At 50.1% G+C, this 17,598-nt stretch overlaps 1 protein-coding gene across 1 annotated transcript in view; it reads left to right on the top strand.

The window, feature by feature from the left end:
• LOC117887099 (zinc finger protein 585A-like) overlaps positions 1-17,598 on the top strand; it is a 47,979-nt gene extending 30,381 nt beyond the window's left edge. The window contains exons 6-11 of the mRNA XM_034789341.1: positions 4,304-4,322; positions 5,973-6,061; positions 11,167-11,254; positions 11,791-11,917; positions 12,516-12,629; positions 12,955-17,598. Coding sequence (XP_034645232.1) covers positions 4,304-4,322; positions 5,973-6,061; positions 11,167-11,254; positions 11,791-11,917; positions 12,516-12,629; positions 12,955-14,831 — 2,314 coding nt within the window. The 3' untranslated portion in view covers positions 14,832-17,598. The remainder of the gene's footprint in view (positions 1-4,303; positions 4,323-5,972; positions 6,062-11,166; positions 11,255-11,790; positions 11,918-12,515; positions 12,630-12,954) is intronic.

The following is a 17,598-nucleotide window of genomic DNA, read 5'->3' as shown; positions in this document are numbered from 1 at the left end:
TCTAAAGCACCATCTCTGCAGTGAAACTGCCCTAAGGACTCTATTCATGTCTGTATGTATAATGATCTTTTAACCAATACTCTCACTCTTTTCTCTTTTTATTAAATCTTAGTTTAGTTAATAAGAATTGGGTGTAAGCATGTATTTGGGTAAGAACTGAAGTATTCATGAACTTGGTGGGTAATGTTTCCGATCCTTTGGAATTGGTAGAACTTTTTATATGATGAACAAGATTTTCAGTAATTCCCATCATATTTCACTGGGCTGTCTGGGAGGGAGCCCAAGGCTGGGTTGCTTCAAGGGAACTGTGCTTTGGCCTCCGTGTAGCCAGTAAGGTTTTGTAGAGTATCAGGCATCTGCAAATCTGCACAGGGAAGAAACCTCTGAGATGTTCTCAGTGTGGAAAATGCTCCAGGTGGCACTAACTCCATACTGCACACCAGAGACTCCTCCATATATGGGGGAAATTCCCTCAGTGCCCTGACTAGGGCTGGTCACAGTGGTCTTGTTGTTGGGATTAGCCAGCACATCTCTGTGACCCTCCACCAGATTTCCTGGTGTAAACTCTCTGACGCTGGCAGTCAGGGACCAGAGCCCTAGACCAATTCACTTGTGTATTAGGATAGATCAAAGTGATTGTGAAATGTGTAAGAGTGTAGTTGGTGTTTAAACTTCATGACAACTAATGAGATTTGTTTTCACTTAACTATATCTTGTTATAATGTAGTAGCAAACATTTCCATTGTGTATACTCCTGTAAATAAATAACCCGTCAAACGAGGAAGATAACTTGTGGAATGCAAATGAAGAACTTTAACAGAAAAGAGCTAATTTCAAAGCAAGTGGGCGTTGTGCATGAGGATTGGAGGTCAAAGAATCAAAATGCGTTCCTCACTCTCTGTCATGAGAAGAAAAGCCCACGTGGGTAGTGACCCTATCAGCCTTTTTTTGTGTGTGAGCAGAAGCCATAAGTACAGATTCAAGGAAAGATCCTTTATCTCTGGACTGTTTGGACTCTTACAGGGAAGTGTACCGGATAGAAAGCGAAGCTCTCCAGAGACAATGTGGGTACCCTGAAAAGACTTTTGGGAAACTGGCAATTTATTAAATCACTGCCACCCTTTGGAATTAGAAACTGTGACTCACCTATGCATATATTTTACCTGCTTTAACCTCTCAATAACTCTCACTTCCTTTCCTTAGATAATGAACCTTTAGTTAGTTTACTATAGAACTGGCTGCCTGTGTTGTCTTTGGTGTGGGATGTAGGGTACCAATTGCTCTGGGGTAAGTGACTGGTCTCCTGGGACTGGGAGCAATGTGATGTGATGTGATTTTTGGTTTACATGACCTTTTATCGCAAAGTCCAGTTTGTCTGGGTGGCAAGACAGACTGGAGAGTCAAAGTGGGCTGTCTGTGAGTCTAGGGTAAGACTGGGATAGTGATCCAGGAGTTCACATTTGTCACTAGTTTGGTGAAATCTAATTACAGAACACATCACCAGCTTGGGGCGTCTGCCTGGTTTTCTGCCAGTCTGCCCGTAGGTTGGCACTCATAGTTGTGAACCACTCCAGAGAGCGTGACAAACTCACCCTGAGCATCTTATCTATTCTGATCCCCCCCTCCTCTGATTAGCAGAATGATCGTTAGTCCCTGAGTTCCCCCTTTTGGGACTGGATTGTCTCATTCCCAGATAGTCTCACATTACTCTAGGCCATGCTGAAAAGCATTTAGTATTTGTACATTTTCTCCCTTATGGCCCAGAATTAAACAGATGCTAACCAAGTGGGAACCGGGACAGTAAAATGTGGTGTTTTAGCATCTGTGCTATTTCAGGGCAATGGGGTGAGTCCAAGGGATTCCCTCCTTCCCCCAGCACCATCACCCTCCACTTTCCACACAGCAGCCTCTGTCCCAGCAGTGGAGAGTTTTATCCTGTCTCCATTTTACCTTTCCCCCTCCCAAGGTGTCACTTACCACCATGTCCCTGGCTCTCCATACCTGAGAATCACAGTTTTGATGTCTGTGATCCTAAGTCAGAACCCCTGAGGGCTGGAGAAGGAAGTGTCACAAACCAGGAAGGGAATCCAAGTGAATCTGAAAGCACATTTTAACCTTTCTGATCTTATAGCCCTGTTTCCAGCTCTTGGTAAAATAGCTCCCAGTTTTTATCTAGGCTAGACCAGATCATTTGTAGATGGGAAGCTGGTTTGTGAGTTTTTGGTTTATTTTCAGGATGCTAAAACTTTTGTAAGTAACACGACGAAATAATGAGGCGAGAAGTAAAGCAGGTTTAGCCCCTTTAGAAGAAAATGGGTACACTTATTTTCTGGATTTTAAGTCTTCAGATTCTCTGGGATTTCATGTTATGAATGTGAAAATGTTTTAAAGCCCACCCTGTATTGTGGGTTTTTCTCTGTTCCTGAAGGCTGTTTGGTCATGTACTTGGATAGTAGATTAGTCTGTCCGGATGTAGCTCAGATTTATTGAGGGCTTTGTGAAACAAATGTTTATTTGCAAGAACAGTCCTTTTCAATTAATTTTTTAACCTTTTTCTACGCCTTGTTAATTTTTTTCTTTGAACAATGACAATTATCAATATCCCTCAGCACGAACACTGAGGGTCGAGCTACATTCACACTCCAAGAGGCAGACACTGAAATGGGGAAGGAAGTTACCGCCTGGCCTGCAGTGATGTGGGACATAGCTAGGAGGGGTAGAGGGTGGGGGATCAGGAGGGTGGGGGAGAAACGGAGCTGGGAAACGTCTGGGTTTGCTCTTGAGAGCCAGGCAGCTGAGGCTGAGAACTGTGAACTCGCTGCATCAGAGCCAGTGAGAGACAGCAATTCTCCTGCGAGTGTCTGGTTAAGTGGTGCCTGAATTGTAAAATGCTGTGAATCCTGCCCAAGAGGAATGTTGTGGGGAAGGGGCAGCGTCTCCTGATTGCTGAGAGGACGAGGCTGGGCCGAGATGAGAAGGAGGCCAGGGATGTCACAGGGGACCTGGGCAGCTTTGAAGCCAGGCAGATCCCTATTGTGGAGGCCGGAGGGAGATGAGGAGCACTGGAGCCCAGCTGGTCATCCCGACCCCATCTACCACTGTGTCCTGTGTGGGGACAATAGCAACTGTCTCTGCCCCACTCACCCCAACCTGCATCCCTCTAACCTGAGCTCTTTGGATTCCCTGCTCCCGGTGTGTTTGCTTTTGTGATGGGCTCCCAGCACCTCTCATGGTTTCTTGGCAATTTTCTCAGAGTGTGTAAATGTTGCTAGTGCATGGGGGAGTTGGGTGGAGCAGTGGGCTGGGCTGGGACTGAACTGGCTGGGCTAGGGGTGGGGAAAGGAATCTGCCTTTTGCTTGTCCTTTGGAATAATAAAGTACAATTTAGTTTCTCCCACTCCCTGTCTCCTTTGTTTTGCATGAAATGGCTGCCAACTGCAGAGTTAAGGTTAAAGGTAAAGGTGATGCAGACGTGATCAGGGATGGAAATGCACAGTGAGGTCACCCAGCCAACTTCATCCCTGCCCTGTCACAGGCTCCTCAAACTTCCCATAGAGATAAAACTCACTGAAAAATTGTGCCTCCCTCCCTCCCTGACCTCAGTACAAATCAGGAACAGTCTGACTGGGCTCCTGGGCTCATCCTCCTGTCCCTCACCCTGGTGCTAGGCAGGAGTAATCCCACTGGAGTCATGTGACCTGTCTACACCAGTGTGAAGTTGTTGTGAGGGGCGAATCAGACCATTGGCATCTAGGTCTGTTTGCAGGAGATACACTCACATGTTGTGTGATCGTGATTCTGATCCCTGAGCCTTGTTTCAGCCCAGTGCCCCTGTTCTCACAACTTCACCACCTGCCTAATTCTAGTTCAGTCCCATTGCAATCACTGGGGCAGGAGCTGAAAGTTTGTGGAAATGGGAGGAAATGTTTATAGCTGAAATCACTAAAATGTGTCTTGCAAGGTTAATGTTAATGGGATCTGCTTCGCTCTCCTGCTTGGACATTTTCTCTGGGGATCCCAGGGACAAAAAGGAGCAGGTGTTACCATCTTGTCTGCCAGTCCCCACTATGACTAATCTACACCAGTGGTTCTCAAACTATGGGGCATGTCTCCCAAGGGAGTCACAGGAATGTGTCAAGGGAGGGTGACCTGTGTGGTTTTTTTTTAAAAAGAGAGCACTGGCTAGCAACCCCGGGCTGCTGGGGTGCACGAAGGGCCGTGCACATCTGGGAGGTGGGGATAAAGGGGACAGACGGAGCCCTGCTACCCAGGCTCGGGCTCTCCTTCTCCCTCACAATCCCAGGTGGAGCAGCAGCCCAGAAGTAAGGGTGGCAATGCGGTCATAAGTCTGCTGTGAACAGTAGTATTGGCAAAAATCACTTTCCACATGGCCATCCTTACTTTTGGGCTGCTGCTGGCGGCGACGCTGCCTTCAGACCTGGGCACCTGGCCAGCAGCCACTGCTCTCCACTCTGCCTTCAGAGCTGGGTGGCAATATATGTACTTGTGGGGTTGGGGGGTTAAATTGCAAGAGACACAAAGAAGGGGGCCCGATGAAATAAATTGGAGAACCACTGTTCTACACTGTTATGGTCACCACTTTTACAAAATGATGATAAATCTTGTCCAAAGTATGCCTTGTGAGGTATCATATGAAAAGTCATTGTCTGATGACTGCCCCCCAGCTGGGGGAGGGGGGGGTAAACCTCAAAGAGGAGAGTGGTATAAAAACACAAGGGAGAATTGCCTCCATTTTTACCTCTTCTCCCCCATCTTTTTGGAAGGCAACAAGATGGCTTGAAAGACAACAGGAGCAGTGGACTGGGGAGGGCAGACCAAGGCTGGAAGGAAATCCAGCTTGGGTACTAAGAACTGAGAATTGCCTGCAACATTGAGTGGGGTGAGAAAACTGTTGGCTTCGCATCTTACTTAGGTTGATAAAATTTAAATGCATGTTGACCATTTATTTTTGTTGTAACCAAATCAGACCTTTTATACCTTTATCACTTGTAACCACTTAAAATTTACCTTTCTCTAGTTAGTAAACTTGTTTTATGGTTTTATCCCAACGGGTGTGTTTTCATGGACGTGTTTGGGGAATTTCACTTGAGATAACAAGGCTGTTGCCTGATCAGCATCCTCTGTGGGGATGACAAACTAATTAATGAGCTTGTCCAGCACAGTGAACGAACTGGGCGGTACAAGGCTCACATTTCTGGGGTGCAAGGCCGGGACTAGCGAACTGATTTATGTAACTCTGTAGTTTATTTCATGAGCCACTGGCTAGTGGCACTCAGTACTGTCTAGCTGGGAGTGACTTTGCATGCTAGTGGCTGTGTGGGATCAGAGCCTGGATAGGTTTGTTGTTCACACAGGGAAGCAGTGTGAAAGATACCCCGGGATGGAGAATTCAGCAGTTCAACAGTCCAGATTGTACGTTGTACCCTGGGGTATGTCTCACACCCATTGTCTCCTGGGACCCAGCATGGCACTATCGGGCTCTCATCATCCTGATCCTGAAAGAGGACCTGAGCAGAGCTAACCAGAGAGGGGGAATCAGCCGACCTCCTCAACTCCACTGGCTTTGGCTAAATCCTGAACTCCCCCTGGGATGTGAGACTTGGGGGTCTGCTGTCACCCTTCCACTCACGCATCATTTTCCTTCCCCACCTTACTTCTCCTCTCTCTCCCTCCTTTTGCCTTTTGTCACCTACAAGTCTGGCTCACCCGGTCCAGACAACGCCACCTTTTTTTAGCAGTGTTAATGTAGCCTGTGACCAGAAACGCTGCAGCCTGATGGGTTGATCGCTAGGACCCAGGAGCAGCTGGGAGGCGGCGCTGGGCTCAGGCCCGGCAGCAGGAAGTGACTCGCAGCCGCTGCGGGGACTCTGGCTCCAGGCTCCTGGCGAGATCCCCGAGCCCCGGCGGCTGGTGCTGGGAGCCCGGAGCCCGGGCTGCAGCCGGGAGAGGGGAATCTCCAGCAGGGCCCTTCCCGCTGCTCCCCAGGAGCCTCTCCCAGGGCAGATCCCCCAGCCCCAGGGGGGCCCCGCTCGGAGGGAAGGTAAGAGACCCTGGGGAGCGGTGCCCCCCCCCAGGCCCTTTCCACCCGGGCTGCGGGGGGAGTAGGATACAAAGACGCAGGATATATGGGCAGGACGGAGAACAGGGATGGGGGCAGGAGGCGGGTAATGGGGATGCAGGGGGCAGGATGGGATAGGGGAGGGAGCAGGGATGATGGGGCGATGCAGGGGAAAGGGGGGATGTAGGGTGGCTGGAGGGAGACTGAGAGCAAAGGCAGACTGGCTGGGGAAGGGAGAGCCGGGGGCAGGGAGAAGGCAGAGGGGTGGGGAGAGATACAAGGCAGCTGGAAATTTTTTCCCTCTGGATCTGGTCAAACAAGCACTGGGGAGTGAGTGGGCAGGGGACTAACCCCTCTCACGGGAGCCAGTTCAGATATTTGGTGTGGGGAGCAACTTTAACTGTGATTCCAGGGGCTACTTAGGCACCTGAAAACTCTAGGGGTTTTTTTGCAGACAATAACTTAGAACTTAGCTGACAGCCACACCACATCTAATTCTTACATTAAAAAAAGAGAAGTCAATAAATATCAGACCCACTCAGCTCTAATACTAACATGTTCTCATGTTGTGCCAAGTCACCTAAGGTATCTAAAAGGGTGTCATAAGGAGGAGGGAGAGAACTTGTTCACCTTAGCCTCCAAGGATAGAACCAGAAACAATGGGTTTAAACTGCAGCAAGGGAGGTCTAGGTTGGACATTAGGAAAAAGTTCCTAACTGTCAGGGTGGTTAAACACTGGAACAAATTGCCTAGGGAGGTTGTGGAATCTCCATCTCTGGAGATATTTAAGAGTAGGTTAGATAAATGTCTATCAGGGATGGTCTAGACAGTATTTGGTCCTGCCATGCGGGCAGGGGACTGGACTCGATGACCTCTCGAGGTCCCTTCCAGTCCTATAATCTATGAATCTATGAATCTATGAAAGGGAAACGGGTTAGGTTTGGGAATTTTAATGTCTATTCTGAGTTTTTAAAAAGAAGAACAGGAGTACTTGTGGCACCTTAGAGACTAACAAATTTATTAGTCTCTAAGGTGCCACAAGTACTCCTGTTCTTCTTTTTATGGATACAGACTAACACGGCTGTTACTCTGAAATCTGAGTTTTTAGTAACTCTTGAATACAACAATTGAAACAATTGTAGAAAAATCTAGATTACTTCCTATCACTTTTTTTGCAGTTCACCAGGGCTGGAACAGATCCTTTAACTTTTGGAAACATCCTCCTAGGTCAAGACCCTATGAGTTTATACTGCACATGCCTGGGGCTCTAGGGGTGTTACTCCACTACAAATAATAACTAGAAACTATCAGAGGGGTAGCTGTGTTAGTCTGAATCTGTAAAAAGCAACAAAGGGTCCTGTGGCACCTTTAAGACTAACAGAAGTATTGGGAGCATAAGCTTTCAAGGGTAAGAACCTCACTTCTTCACTCCCAATACTTCTGTTAGTCTTAAAGGTGCCACAGGACCCTCTGTTGCTTTTAACTAGAAACTGACTCTAAACAGGCGTGAAACTGACACTTTAAAGTCACTTTCCCAGTATTGTCAACCCCCAACATTCAAAAATTGTGAGATTGGCTTTAAAATTGTGAGGTTGTGTACAAATAATAGATTTGGTGTTTTTTATTCGCCTTCTGCTATTTGAGCGTTTAGGGTGCACTGCGGGGGGGGTGTCTCATTTTGAAACTTTCTCCACAGCCATTAGGGCTAGAAACGTCATTTTTCTTTAAGAAGGAAGGCTGAAATCATCACATTTCCACCTGACTCCAGAAGCTGGGGCTTTAAGGAAAACAATCATTCTCCTGAGGCTCATGACAAAATCACGAGAACTGGCCATGCTGCTTTCACTTTGGTTAAAGGCTAGTTACTTTCTAGAAGGCCCTTCAACACAACACTCCAGTGATTGAGTTGCAGTTCTCACAGGAGAATATTTAAAACCAAACACCAAGAAAATTCCAGATTTCAAAGTTGAGGGGAAAAAATGAGACTTCTGAGGTGTATCAAGGCCACTGCAGGCAGGAAAGGAAAATAAACAGGCCCAGGAGCTCTGGGCAGCTCTTCCTCTTGAAAGAAAGTTGGAAAGTCAAATCTAGTCCTTAATCCAGTAAAGCAGCACCTTCACTCATAGATGTGCTGAATAACTATGCACTTCATACTTAAATAGCAGAGTCATTTTATCCAGGGCTACACACTGGATCAGAGACTGTATTTACTGGTATATTCTGAACTGTGCTGAGCACACAGGTGGATGCCCAGTGAATAATACAAATCATGACAGTCGGCGACTTTATGGACTCTGAGGATGCTATTTCGGTTCTTTGCTCTGGAATTGGCCTGGATCCAGCTGCAACCCTAAGAATTTGAGGCAGGAACACACCTACGACACTTTCTCACTCCTTCCTTTTCGCCAACGCAGAACAGAAAATGACAAAACAAAATGCTTTTCAGTTAAAATGTAAAAATGCACAGCAGCTATTGCTCTACATCCCAGCCTGGGGAAGACTGTGCCACCCCTTTGGGGCTCAGTGATTGTCTCTCCTCTCTCGTTCTCTCTTCATCCTTCCTGACCTCTTTGCTTCTTTGCATGCTGTCAACCAGGATGTCCTTCCCAATCGCCTGGGACCATTTGCTGGAGTCTCAGAGAACCGGCTGCCATATTTTGCTCCCATCTCTGAGTCCTCTTTTTCTGCAGCATGCAGCAGATAGGTGCAGTAGATTGGGAGCTGGCCCTGAGAGACCTGGATTCTACCCCCCATGTACGACATCAGGCCAGTGCCTTAGGGACTGAATTTCAAAGGATTTTAGGCACCCGAAGGTGCAGCTAGGCATCTAGTGGGGTTTACAAAACATCTAACCTTCTAGGGACTCTAGAAAATCCCACTAGCTGCCTAAACACTGTTCAAAATCTGGCCTTTAGTCTGTGTGTGCCTCAGTGTCCCATCTGTACAATGGGGATAACAGCACTGCTCTACCTCACCGAGGGGCTTGAGGAGGTTAGACCTTGTGAAACACTGAGACACTGTGGTGACGGGGCCACATAAGTACCACAGGCAGTGTGGGAACCTCTCTATACCACTGCTAGCCCTTCCCTGGGTTTTGGCCCCTTCTTTTCACCTATGCCCCCAAATCTCCCCCTTTCCTGAATGTAACCTTTACTCCTGGGGGAATTCTGTGCCACTGCGCGGTGCAGAATTTTGCAGAAATTAAATGTGCACGCAGAATGTCCTTTCCTCCACAGAAATGGGCTGAAATGCTGCTAGCTGCCACTAGGGGCTGCTGGACCCAGCAGTTCCCAGCTCACACATAGGGCTGGTCTACACTGGGGGGGGGGGGGGGGGGGGGGGNTCCTTTCCTCCACAGAAATGGGCTGAAATGCTGCTAGCTGCCACTAGGGGCTGCTGGACCCAGCAGTTCCCAGCTCACACATAGGGCTGGTCTACACTGGGGGGGGGGATGGATCCAAAATACGCAACTTCACCTAAGTGAATAGCGTAGCTGAAGTCGAAGTATCTTGGATCGAATTACTTGGGGTCCAGACGGCGCGGGATCGATGGCCGTGGCTCCCCTCTCTTAATGAGACGCGATATATTGATCCCGGATAAATTGATTGCTACCCGCCAATACGGCGGGTAGTGAAGACGTACCCATAGACGACACTGCTGGGGGGGAGGGAACCCTGGGCTCTGAGGTTTGAGGGCTGGAGGCGGCTATCTGGGCAAGGGGGGCCCTGTGGCTGGGCTTTGGGGGCATGGGGGTGCAGGTATTTGGGCAAGGAGGGGCCCTGTGCCTGGGGGAAAGGGGGTGCAGATATACTGGCTGGGGCAAGCATGGCTGGGCTCTGAAGGGCAGAGATTGTGGGGGTTTGGCCCCCCGGCTGGGCCTGGGGAGGATGGGAAGGGGGCAGAGAAACAGAAACTGGGTTGTCATAGGGGTTTCTTTAACTCTCTACTCCTGTGGGAATTTTTGTGTGTCTGGGGGTGGAGGGGCTAGAGAGGGTTACACTACACCAGTGGTCTCCAACCTTTTTACACACAAGATCACCTTTTGAATTTAAGTGCAACCCAGGATCTACCCTGCCCCTTCCCTGAGGCCCTGCCCCACTCACTCCACCCCCGCCCCCGTCCCATGCTCTCCCGCACCCTCACTCACTTTCACTGGGCTGGGGCAGGGGGTTGGGGTGCTGGAGGGGGTGTGGGCTGGGGCTGAGGGGTTTGGGGTATGGGAGGGGGCTCTTGGCTGAGCTGGGGCAGGGGGTTGGGGTGCAGAAGGGCGTGAGGGGTGCAAGCTCTGGGCTGGAGTTTGGGTGCAGGAGGGGGCTCAGGGCTGGGGTTGGGGTGTGGGAGTCGGTGCGGGGTGCAGGCTCCAGCTGGGTGGCGCTTACCTCGGGCGGCAGTGCAGAAGGGCTAAAGCTGACTACCTGCCTACCCTGTCCCCATGCCGCTCCTGGAAGCGGCTGACACGTCCCTGGGGGGGGGGGGGGGGGCACTCTGCGCCTTGCCCCTCTCTGCAGGCACTACCCCCGCAGCATCCATTGGCCGCAGTTCCCCGTTCCCGGCCATTGGGAGCTGCGTGGATGGTGCCTGCAGACAGGAGCAGCGAGCTAAGACCCCCTGTCCCCCCTGCCCCACCCTCCCCAGGGGCTGCGCAGCAGAGACCTGCTGGCCACTTCCAGGAGTGGCACGGGGCCAGGGCAGGCAGGAAATCTGTCTTAGCCCCGCTGCACTGCCGGACATTTAGTGGCCAGTGATCACAACTGACTCTTAGAGGCTCCAGGATCCACTGGTTGGTGACGACTGCACTACACTGTAGGGCAATCCCCCAAAGTGACTCCTTTGATTCTGCTCTTTTTCTAGAGTTTGGCACCGAGATGCTGTTACGGGGAGAGTTTAAAACTGCCCTGGGTGGGTTTAGTTCTGCTGGGACGGGCCTGGCCTGGATGGTAATAAACTAACTGGGTTTCTTCCCAGCATGGCAGAGTCCAGAGCCTCTATCTGCAGGAAGAGTGCCTGGGGGGAATCGGGGTGTCACATGGACTAAAGCCCCTTCTGAACACACACACCCCTCCCCATTGCCCTTCTTGCCCCAACAGGCTGAGGAATCACGTCCACATTTCGCTCCAGATTCACTCGTCTTCCAGGAGACAGGGCAGGGAAATGGCTGTGATGGAGCCAGCTCAGGTAGGGGATTTTTGAGGGAGCTGCTGGGTGGGTGGAGGGAGAGGCAGGGAGGAGACAGGGTGTGATAAACCTGCTGATTTTTGGAGCTGGCCCATTGGCAGCAGGGAAACATTCCCACATTTCTGAAACAGGAAACACCCCCCTCGGCAGGCCTGGGAACATTTTCCAGACTCCCAGTGCTGGAGCCTGAACCCACTAGCCAGGGACTGCTGTGAAATACGAAGGGAAGCTGTTAAGATTTCTGTCCCTGTCCACGGCTCAGAGCTCTGCTTCCCATATCAGCCTGTCGCTGGCAGGTGTGTGGGAAATGAGAAGAGCCTGCTCTGCTCCATGTGCTGGGGGGACAAGGAGCTCTGACCTTCTCCCCACCCCCTGAAGCCTCCTGGCTGCTCTGAGCAGGGGGGGGCGGGGAGATTCTGCTTTTCTGAGCCTCCCAGAGCTTCCAAGATGTTTATTTTTCTTCTTCCTTTCCCATGTGACCAGTGGGATTGTGGCTGAGGCAGCAGGTGCTGAGTGGGGGACTCTTGTTGTTTCAGATGCCAGTGACCTTCGAGGAGGTGGCCGTGTATTTCACCCAGGGACAGGGAGCTCTGCTGGACCCCGCTCAGAGAGCCCTCTACAGGGACGTCATGCGGGAGAACTATGAGACGGTGACCTCGCTGGGTAAGGGATCCCTGCCCCCTTGGTTATTAGAAAGTGTAGGACCTGCATTTCTAACTCTGGTCAGGTTCTTCCCTGATCAGTTAGATTGGAGGGGAATGAGTTCCATAATCCATAGCTGCCGTGTGAGAGAGACTTGCATCTCCAAACCCCCTTCAATTGGACCAGAGTGTCAAAACGGACATGCTAAACCCTCCCCACTCCTCCAGCTATCAAGGCCGAGAAGCCATGTATTGTCCTGTGTGTATTGTTTCTCATTTTGAGCACAGAATCCCTTTTCACCTCCCTCCTTAGGACTAGCTCCAGTCCTGGGGAGGGCTCTGGGCTCTGCAGGGGTAACTCCAGAGCTGTGTGTGTGTCAGCAAGGCCCCCAAAGTGCACAGATCCTGGGAACTGCTAGTGAGGGCGTAAAAATTATCTCCACCTCCCCAGACATCTGCCTCTCCCAAGGGAGCTCAGTGACCATGTTCCCATCCCTTTGGATTCCATGTTCTACCAGCACAGCACCGGGATAGGTTCAACTCATGGATTGTCCTTTGTGACAGACAAACTCCCAATCTTCCATTCACCCTGATCTGGTCTGATTTCCCCCCTTGCACAGGATTCCCCCTTCACAAACCTGACTTGATTGCCCGGCTGGAACGAGGGGAAGCGCCGTGGGTCCGGGATCTCCAGGCCTCAGAGGAAAAAGAGATCCCAAGGGGCACTTGCACAGGTGAGGACTGAAAGAAACCATCGGACGAATGAAGGAAAAAGTTGAGAATCCCAGAAATGTGGTGCGAGAAAGAGCCGTCAGTTGTTCTTCATGTCAGCCAGAGCAGGGCTGTAGTCAGCAGATATTGCTCACATCTTTCCACCCGTCCTGTTAGCTGCAGGAGTTCCCTTCCCGACTTTCCTTCTGTGTGCATGTTTGGGTGGGAAGTGGAGGCAGAATCCAATTGCTGATTCTTCGCAACTTGTGTGTGTTGGGTTTTCCCTTGGTGCCAATTCTCTTTCTCCACAGCACAATGACTCCTGTCTGGATTGTCTCTCTCTCCCAGCAGGTGATGAGAGAGTGAGTGAGAACGATGAGGGGAATCATCATGAAGAAGTTTCTGGGGAAGTGGAACCACAAGGGCCCTTTGTGGGAAGAGCTGAAGGGAATTTTTCCCAGTGCTGGGAAGAAGCCTGGGGAAATTGGCACAGGTCAGAGAAGCTCCTGGGAAACCACCCAAGGAAGAAAGTAGATGAATCTATTAAATGCGGGGGAGGAGACAAGGATCCCACAGTCCAGCAGACAAATCCCAAGGAAGAGAAACCCTACCACTGTCTCCAGTGTGGGAAAGGATTCATTCTGAGATCACACCTTGTGATACATCAGATAATCCATACTGGAGAGAAACCTCTTCAATACTTGCACTGTATGGAAAGCTTCAATAACCACTCAGATCTTAATAACCATGGGAGAAGCCATACGGGTGAGAATCCCTATCAATGCCTCGAGTGTGGGAAATGTTTCAGTGGGGAGTCAGCACTAATTATGCATCAGAGAATCCACACAGGTGGGAGACCACATAAGTGCTTGGACTGTGGGAAAGGTTTCACACGGCGATCAGGCCTTGTTACACACCAGGCAATCCACACCGGAGAGAGACCCCATAAGTGCTTGGACTGTGGGAAAAGTTTCACATGGAGATCACACCTTATTAGACATCAGACAGTCCACACAGGAGAGAGAGCTTATAAATGCTTGGTGTGTGGGAAAAGCTTCAGTAACAGCACAAACCTTACTAATCATCGGAGAATCCACAGAGGAGAGAGACCCCATAAATGCCTCTACTGTGGGAATGGTTTCCGTTGGAAGTCAGCCCTCATAATACATCAGAGAATCCACACAGGGGAGAGACCCCATAAGTGCTTGGAGTGTGGGAAAAGTTTCACACAGAGATCAGCACTTGTTACACATCAGACAGTCCACACAGGAGAGGGACGCTATAAATGCTTGGAGTGTGGGAAAAGTTTCAGTTGGAAGTCAGACCTTATAACACATCAGAGAATCCACACAGGGGAGAGACCTCATAAGTGCTTGGACTGTGGGAAAAATTTCATACAGAGATCAACCCTTACAAGGCATCAGAGAATACACACAGGAGAGAGACCCTATAAATGCCTCGAGTGTGGGAACTCCTTCAGTTGGAAGTCCGATCTTATCACACATCAGCGAATCCACACAGGAGAGAGACCTCATAAGTGCTTGGACTGTGGGAAAAGCTTTAGATGCAGCTCACAACTCACTCAACATCAGAGAACCCACACGGGAGAAAGACCCTATAAATGCCTTGAGTGTGGGAAAAGTTTCATTGGGAGTTCTCATCTTGTTGCACATCACAGAATTCACACTGGAGACAAACCTCAGAAATGCCTCAACTGTGGGAAATGTTTCAGGTGGAAGTCTGCCCTTATAACACATCAGAGGATCCACACAGGAGAAAGACCCCATAAGTGCTTGGACTGTGGGAAAAGTTTCACAAACAGATCAGCCCTTGTTTTACATCAGAAAATCCACACGGGAGAGAGGCCCCATAAGTGCTTGGAGTGTGAGAAAAGTTTCACACAAAGATCATGTCTGATAACACATCAGATAACCCACACTGGAGAAAGACCCCATAAGTGCTTGGACTGTGGGAAAAGTTTCACACAGAGATCAAACCTCATTAAACATGGGATAATCCACACAGGATCTAAACTTCATAAATGCCTTGCCTGTGGAGAAAGCTTCATTCAGCGATCACACCTCATTAAACATCAGAGAATCCACAAAGGTGTGAGATTCAATCTGAGCTCACACATCAGTGATCCACACAACAGAGAGAGCTTGAATGGGGTGGAAGCTTCGTTTGGTGCTCCTGGAGTATCAGGCATCTGCAAATCTGCATAAGGAAGAAACCTCTGAGATGTTCTCAGTGTGGAAAATGCTGCAAGTGGAGCTAACACCATGTTGGACATCAGAGACTCCTCCAAAGAGCACAGAAATTCTCTCAGGGCCCTGACTAGGGCTGGCCATGGTGACCAACCCGTTTCCTCATTCCCACACACATCAGGGGCATTTGCCTCCCAAGGATCCATCTGCCCATTGCTGGGGTGAAGATACAGCAGCAGCTGATCATCAGCTGGTCAGTGACCCTCTGGCTCTGCCTGGTCTAAGCAAACCCCAGGCAGAGGAGGAGAAGCACCGATCATCCCCTCCTCCCTGCTGCAGCCCTGGCTGCTGAGCTGATGGGCCGCAGGTGGGGGAAGGGAGAGAGAGACATTCCTCCAGACACTCCCTCTGCCTGGCTGAAGTTCCCCCTCTCCCTTCCCCTCCCAGCCAGGATCCCCCTGCCATAGAGATGAGGAGAAGGACACTTGGTCCACGCCCCACCTTCACTCTAGACATCTGTCCCCACCCCCCATCTTCCACCAGCCCCTGGGCTGGGCTCCCCCACTTACCTGGGGCTGTTCTCTGCAGAGGGAGTGTCCCTGGGGGCTTGGTAACCCCTCCCTAAATTCCTCAGGATCAAACGTTAAGGGACCTCCCCATAACCAATGGGTTATGGGGAGGAAACTGGGGATTGAATGGTTGGGGCTGGGGGAGCTGAGAAGCAGGCAGAGCTGGGTGCTGGGGCTATCGAGTGTTTGGACATCATGGGATCAGAGGTGAGGGAGAGCACAGGGGTAGAGATGTGCTGCCTCTCCTCACTCACCCCCTCTGCCCCTTCTCCCTGCCCTCTGTGCATTCAGACAGCACCACTGAGAGGGGCTGATTCCCACAAGGCCTTTTGTGGGAGGCCTGGAGATCCCACCTCTGCCTCCGCAGCATCAGCCTCTGAATGTCTGTCTCTGGTAGAAAAATGGTTGGGATTAGCTAGCACATCTTCCCAGACTCTCCAACACTCCTTCTAGTCACATTGACCCTAAGTATATTAGCTATTCCCATCCTCTCCGTGAGCAGAGTGATCGTTCGTCCCGGAGTTCCCCCTTTGGGGCCTGATTGTCTCATTCCCAGATAGCCTCACATTACTCCAGGCCATACTGAAAAGCATTGAGTGTTTGTATATTATTCTCCCTGCGGGAGCAGAGCTAAACAGATGCTAAAAAAGTGGGGAGCAGGGACAGTGAGTCCGAGGGATTCCCTCCTTCTCCCATCACTGTCACGCTCCACTCTCGACACAGCAGCCTCCATCCCAGCAATGGAGAGTTTTATCCTGTCCCCGTTCTACCCCTCCCCCACTTACCACCATGTCCCTGTCTCTCCATGCTTAAGAATCAGTTTTGATTTCTGTGATCCTCCATGAGACTTCTGAGGGCTGGAGAAGAAATTGTCACAGACTTGCGAGGGAGGGGAAGGGAGGAATCCCAAAGAACCTCAAAGTACAGTTTGAACTTCCTGATCTGTTTCCATCTATTGGTGAAATTGCTTCCAGGTTTTTTCTGTGCTAGTCCAGATCATTTGTAGATGGGAAGGGTTTTTGTTTGTTTGTTCATTTCTTTTATTATGACGACGCTAAAACTTTTGTAACTAATACAACCAAATTATTAGGCAAGAAGTGAAGCCAGTTTAGCCACTTTAGACGAAAATTTATTTTCTTGATTTTGAGTCTTCAGATTCTCTTTCACTTTATGAACATAAAAGTGTTTTATAACCCACCCTGGAGTGTGGGTTTTTCTCTATTCCAGAAGGCTGTTTGGTCACAAACTTTGATATTAGTTTAGTTTAGACGTAGCTTAGATTTATTGAGGACTTAATGAGACAAATGATCATTGGCCAGTACAATCCTTTTTTATTTTATTTTAACCTTTTTCTACCCTTTTGTGATGTGAGTTTAGTTTTATTTGAACAATGGCAAAGGTCAGTATGTCTCAGCACAGACACTCCTGTTGCCATAGTGCTGTCTGCACCAGAAGTTAGCTTGGTACAGCTGTGCCGCTTGGGGAGGGGGGTGGAATTTCACAACTGATGCAGGTTGCATGCGCAGATCACGCCTCTGAGTCAGGAGGAGGAGAGGGTGGGGGAACAGAGCTGGGAAATGGCTGGGTTTGCTCTTCAGAGCCAGACGGCTGAGAACTGTGAACTCGCTGCATCAGAGCCAGAGAGCGACTAGCCTTGGCCTGTGAGTGTCATGCGAAGCTTCCCCTGCAATCTAAAGGACCATGAATAACACCACAAAAATGATGGGGGGGGGAGGGGAGCAGCATCCCCCTATTGAGATGCCGAGGTTGGGCGATCAGAAGGGAGCCGGGGATGTCAACAGACTTGGGCAGCCTTGAAACCAGGCCGACCCCCATCACTGAGGACAGAGGGAGAAGAGGAGCCCTAGAGCCCTGCTGGTCACCCTCTCCCCATCTACCGCAGTGTCCTGAGTGGGAACATGAGAGACTGTCTCTGCCCCACTCACTCCACACTGCATCCCTCCTACCGGAGCTCTTTGGATTCCCTGCTCTCGGAGTGTTTCCTTTTGTGACTGGGTCCTAGCGTCTCTCATGGCTTCTCGCCACTTTTCTACCATTTTTACGTGTTGCACTGTTGTTGGTTCTTGTGGGAGTTGGATGCGGCACTGTGCTGGGATGGAACAGGAAAGTACCCGCTGAGCTGGGCTGTGGGTGGGGCACGGAGTCTGTCTTTGTTCGTCCTTTGGAATAATAAAGTAGAACTTAGTTTCTCCCAC

The sequence above is a fragment of the Trachemys scripta genome, chromosome 14 (genome assembly GCF_013100865.1).
Source record: "Trachemys scripta elegans isolate TJP31775 chromosome 14, CAS_Tse_1.0, whole genome shotgun sequence".
NCBI lineage: Eukaryota > Metazoa > Chordata > Testudines > Emydidae > Trachemys > Trachemys scripta.
The sequence above is the reverse complement of the archived record's forward strand: the minus strand, read 5'-3'. Positions and strand labels throughout refer to the sequence as shown.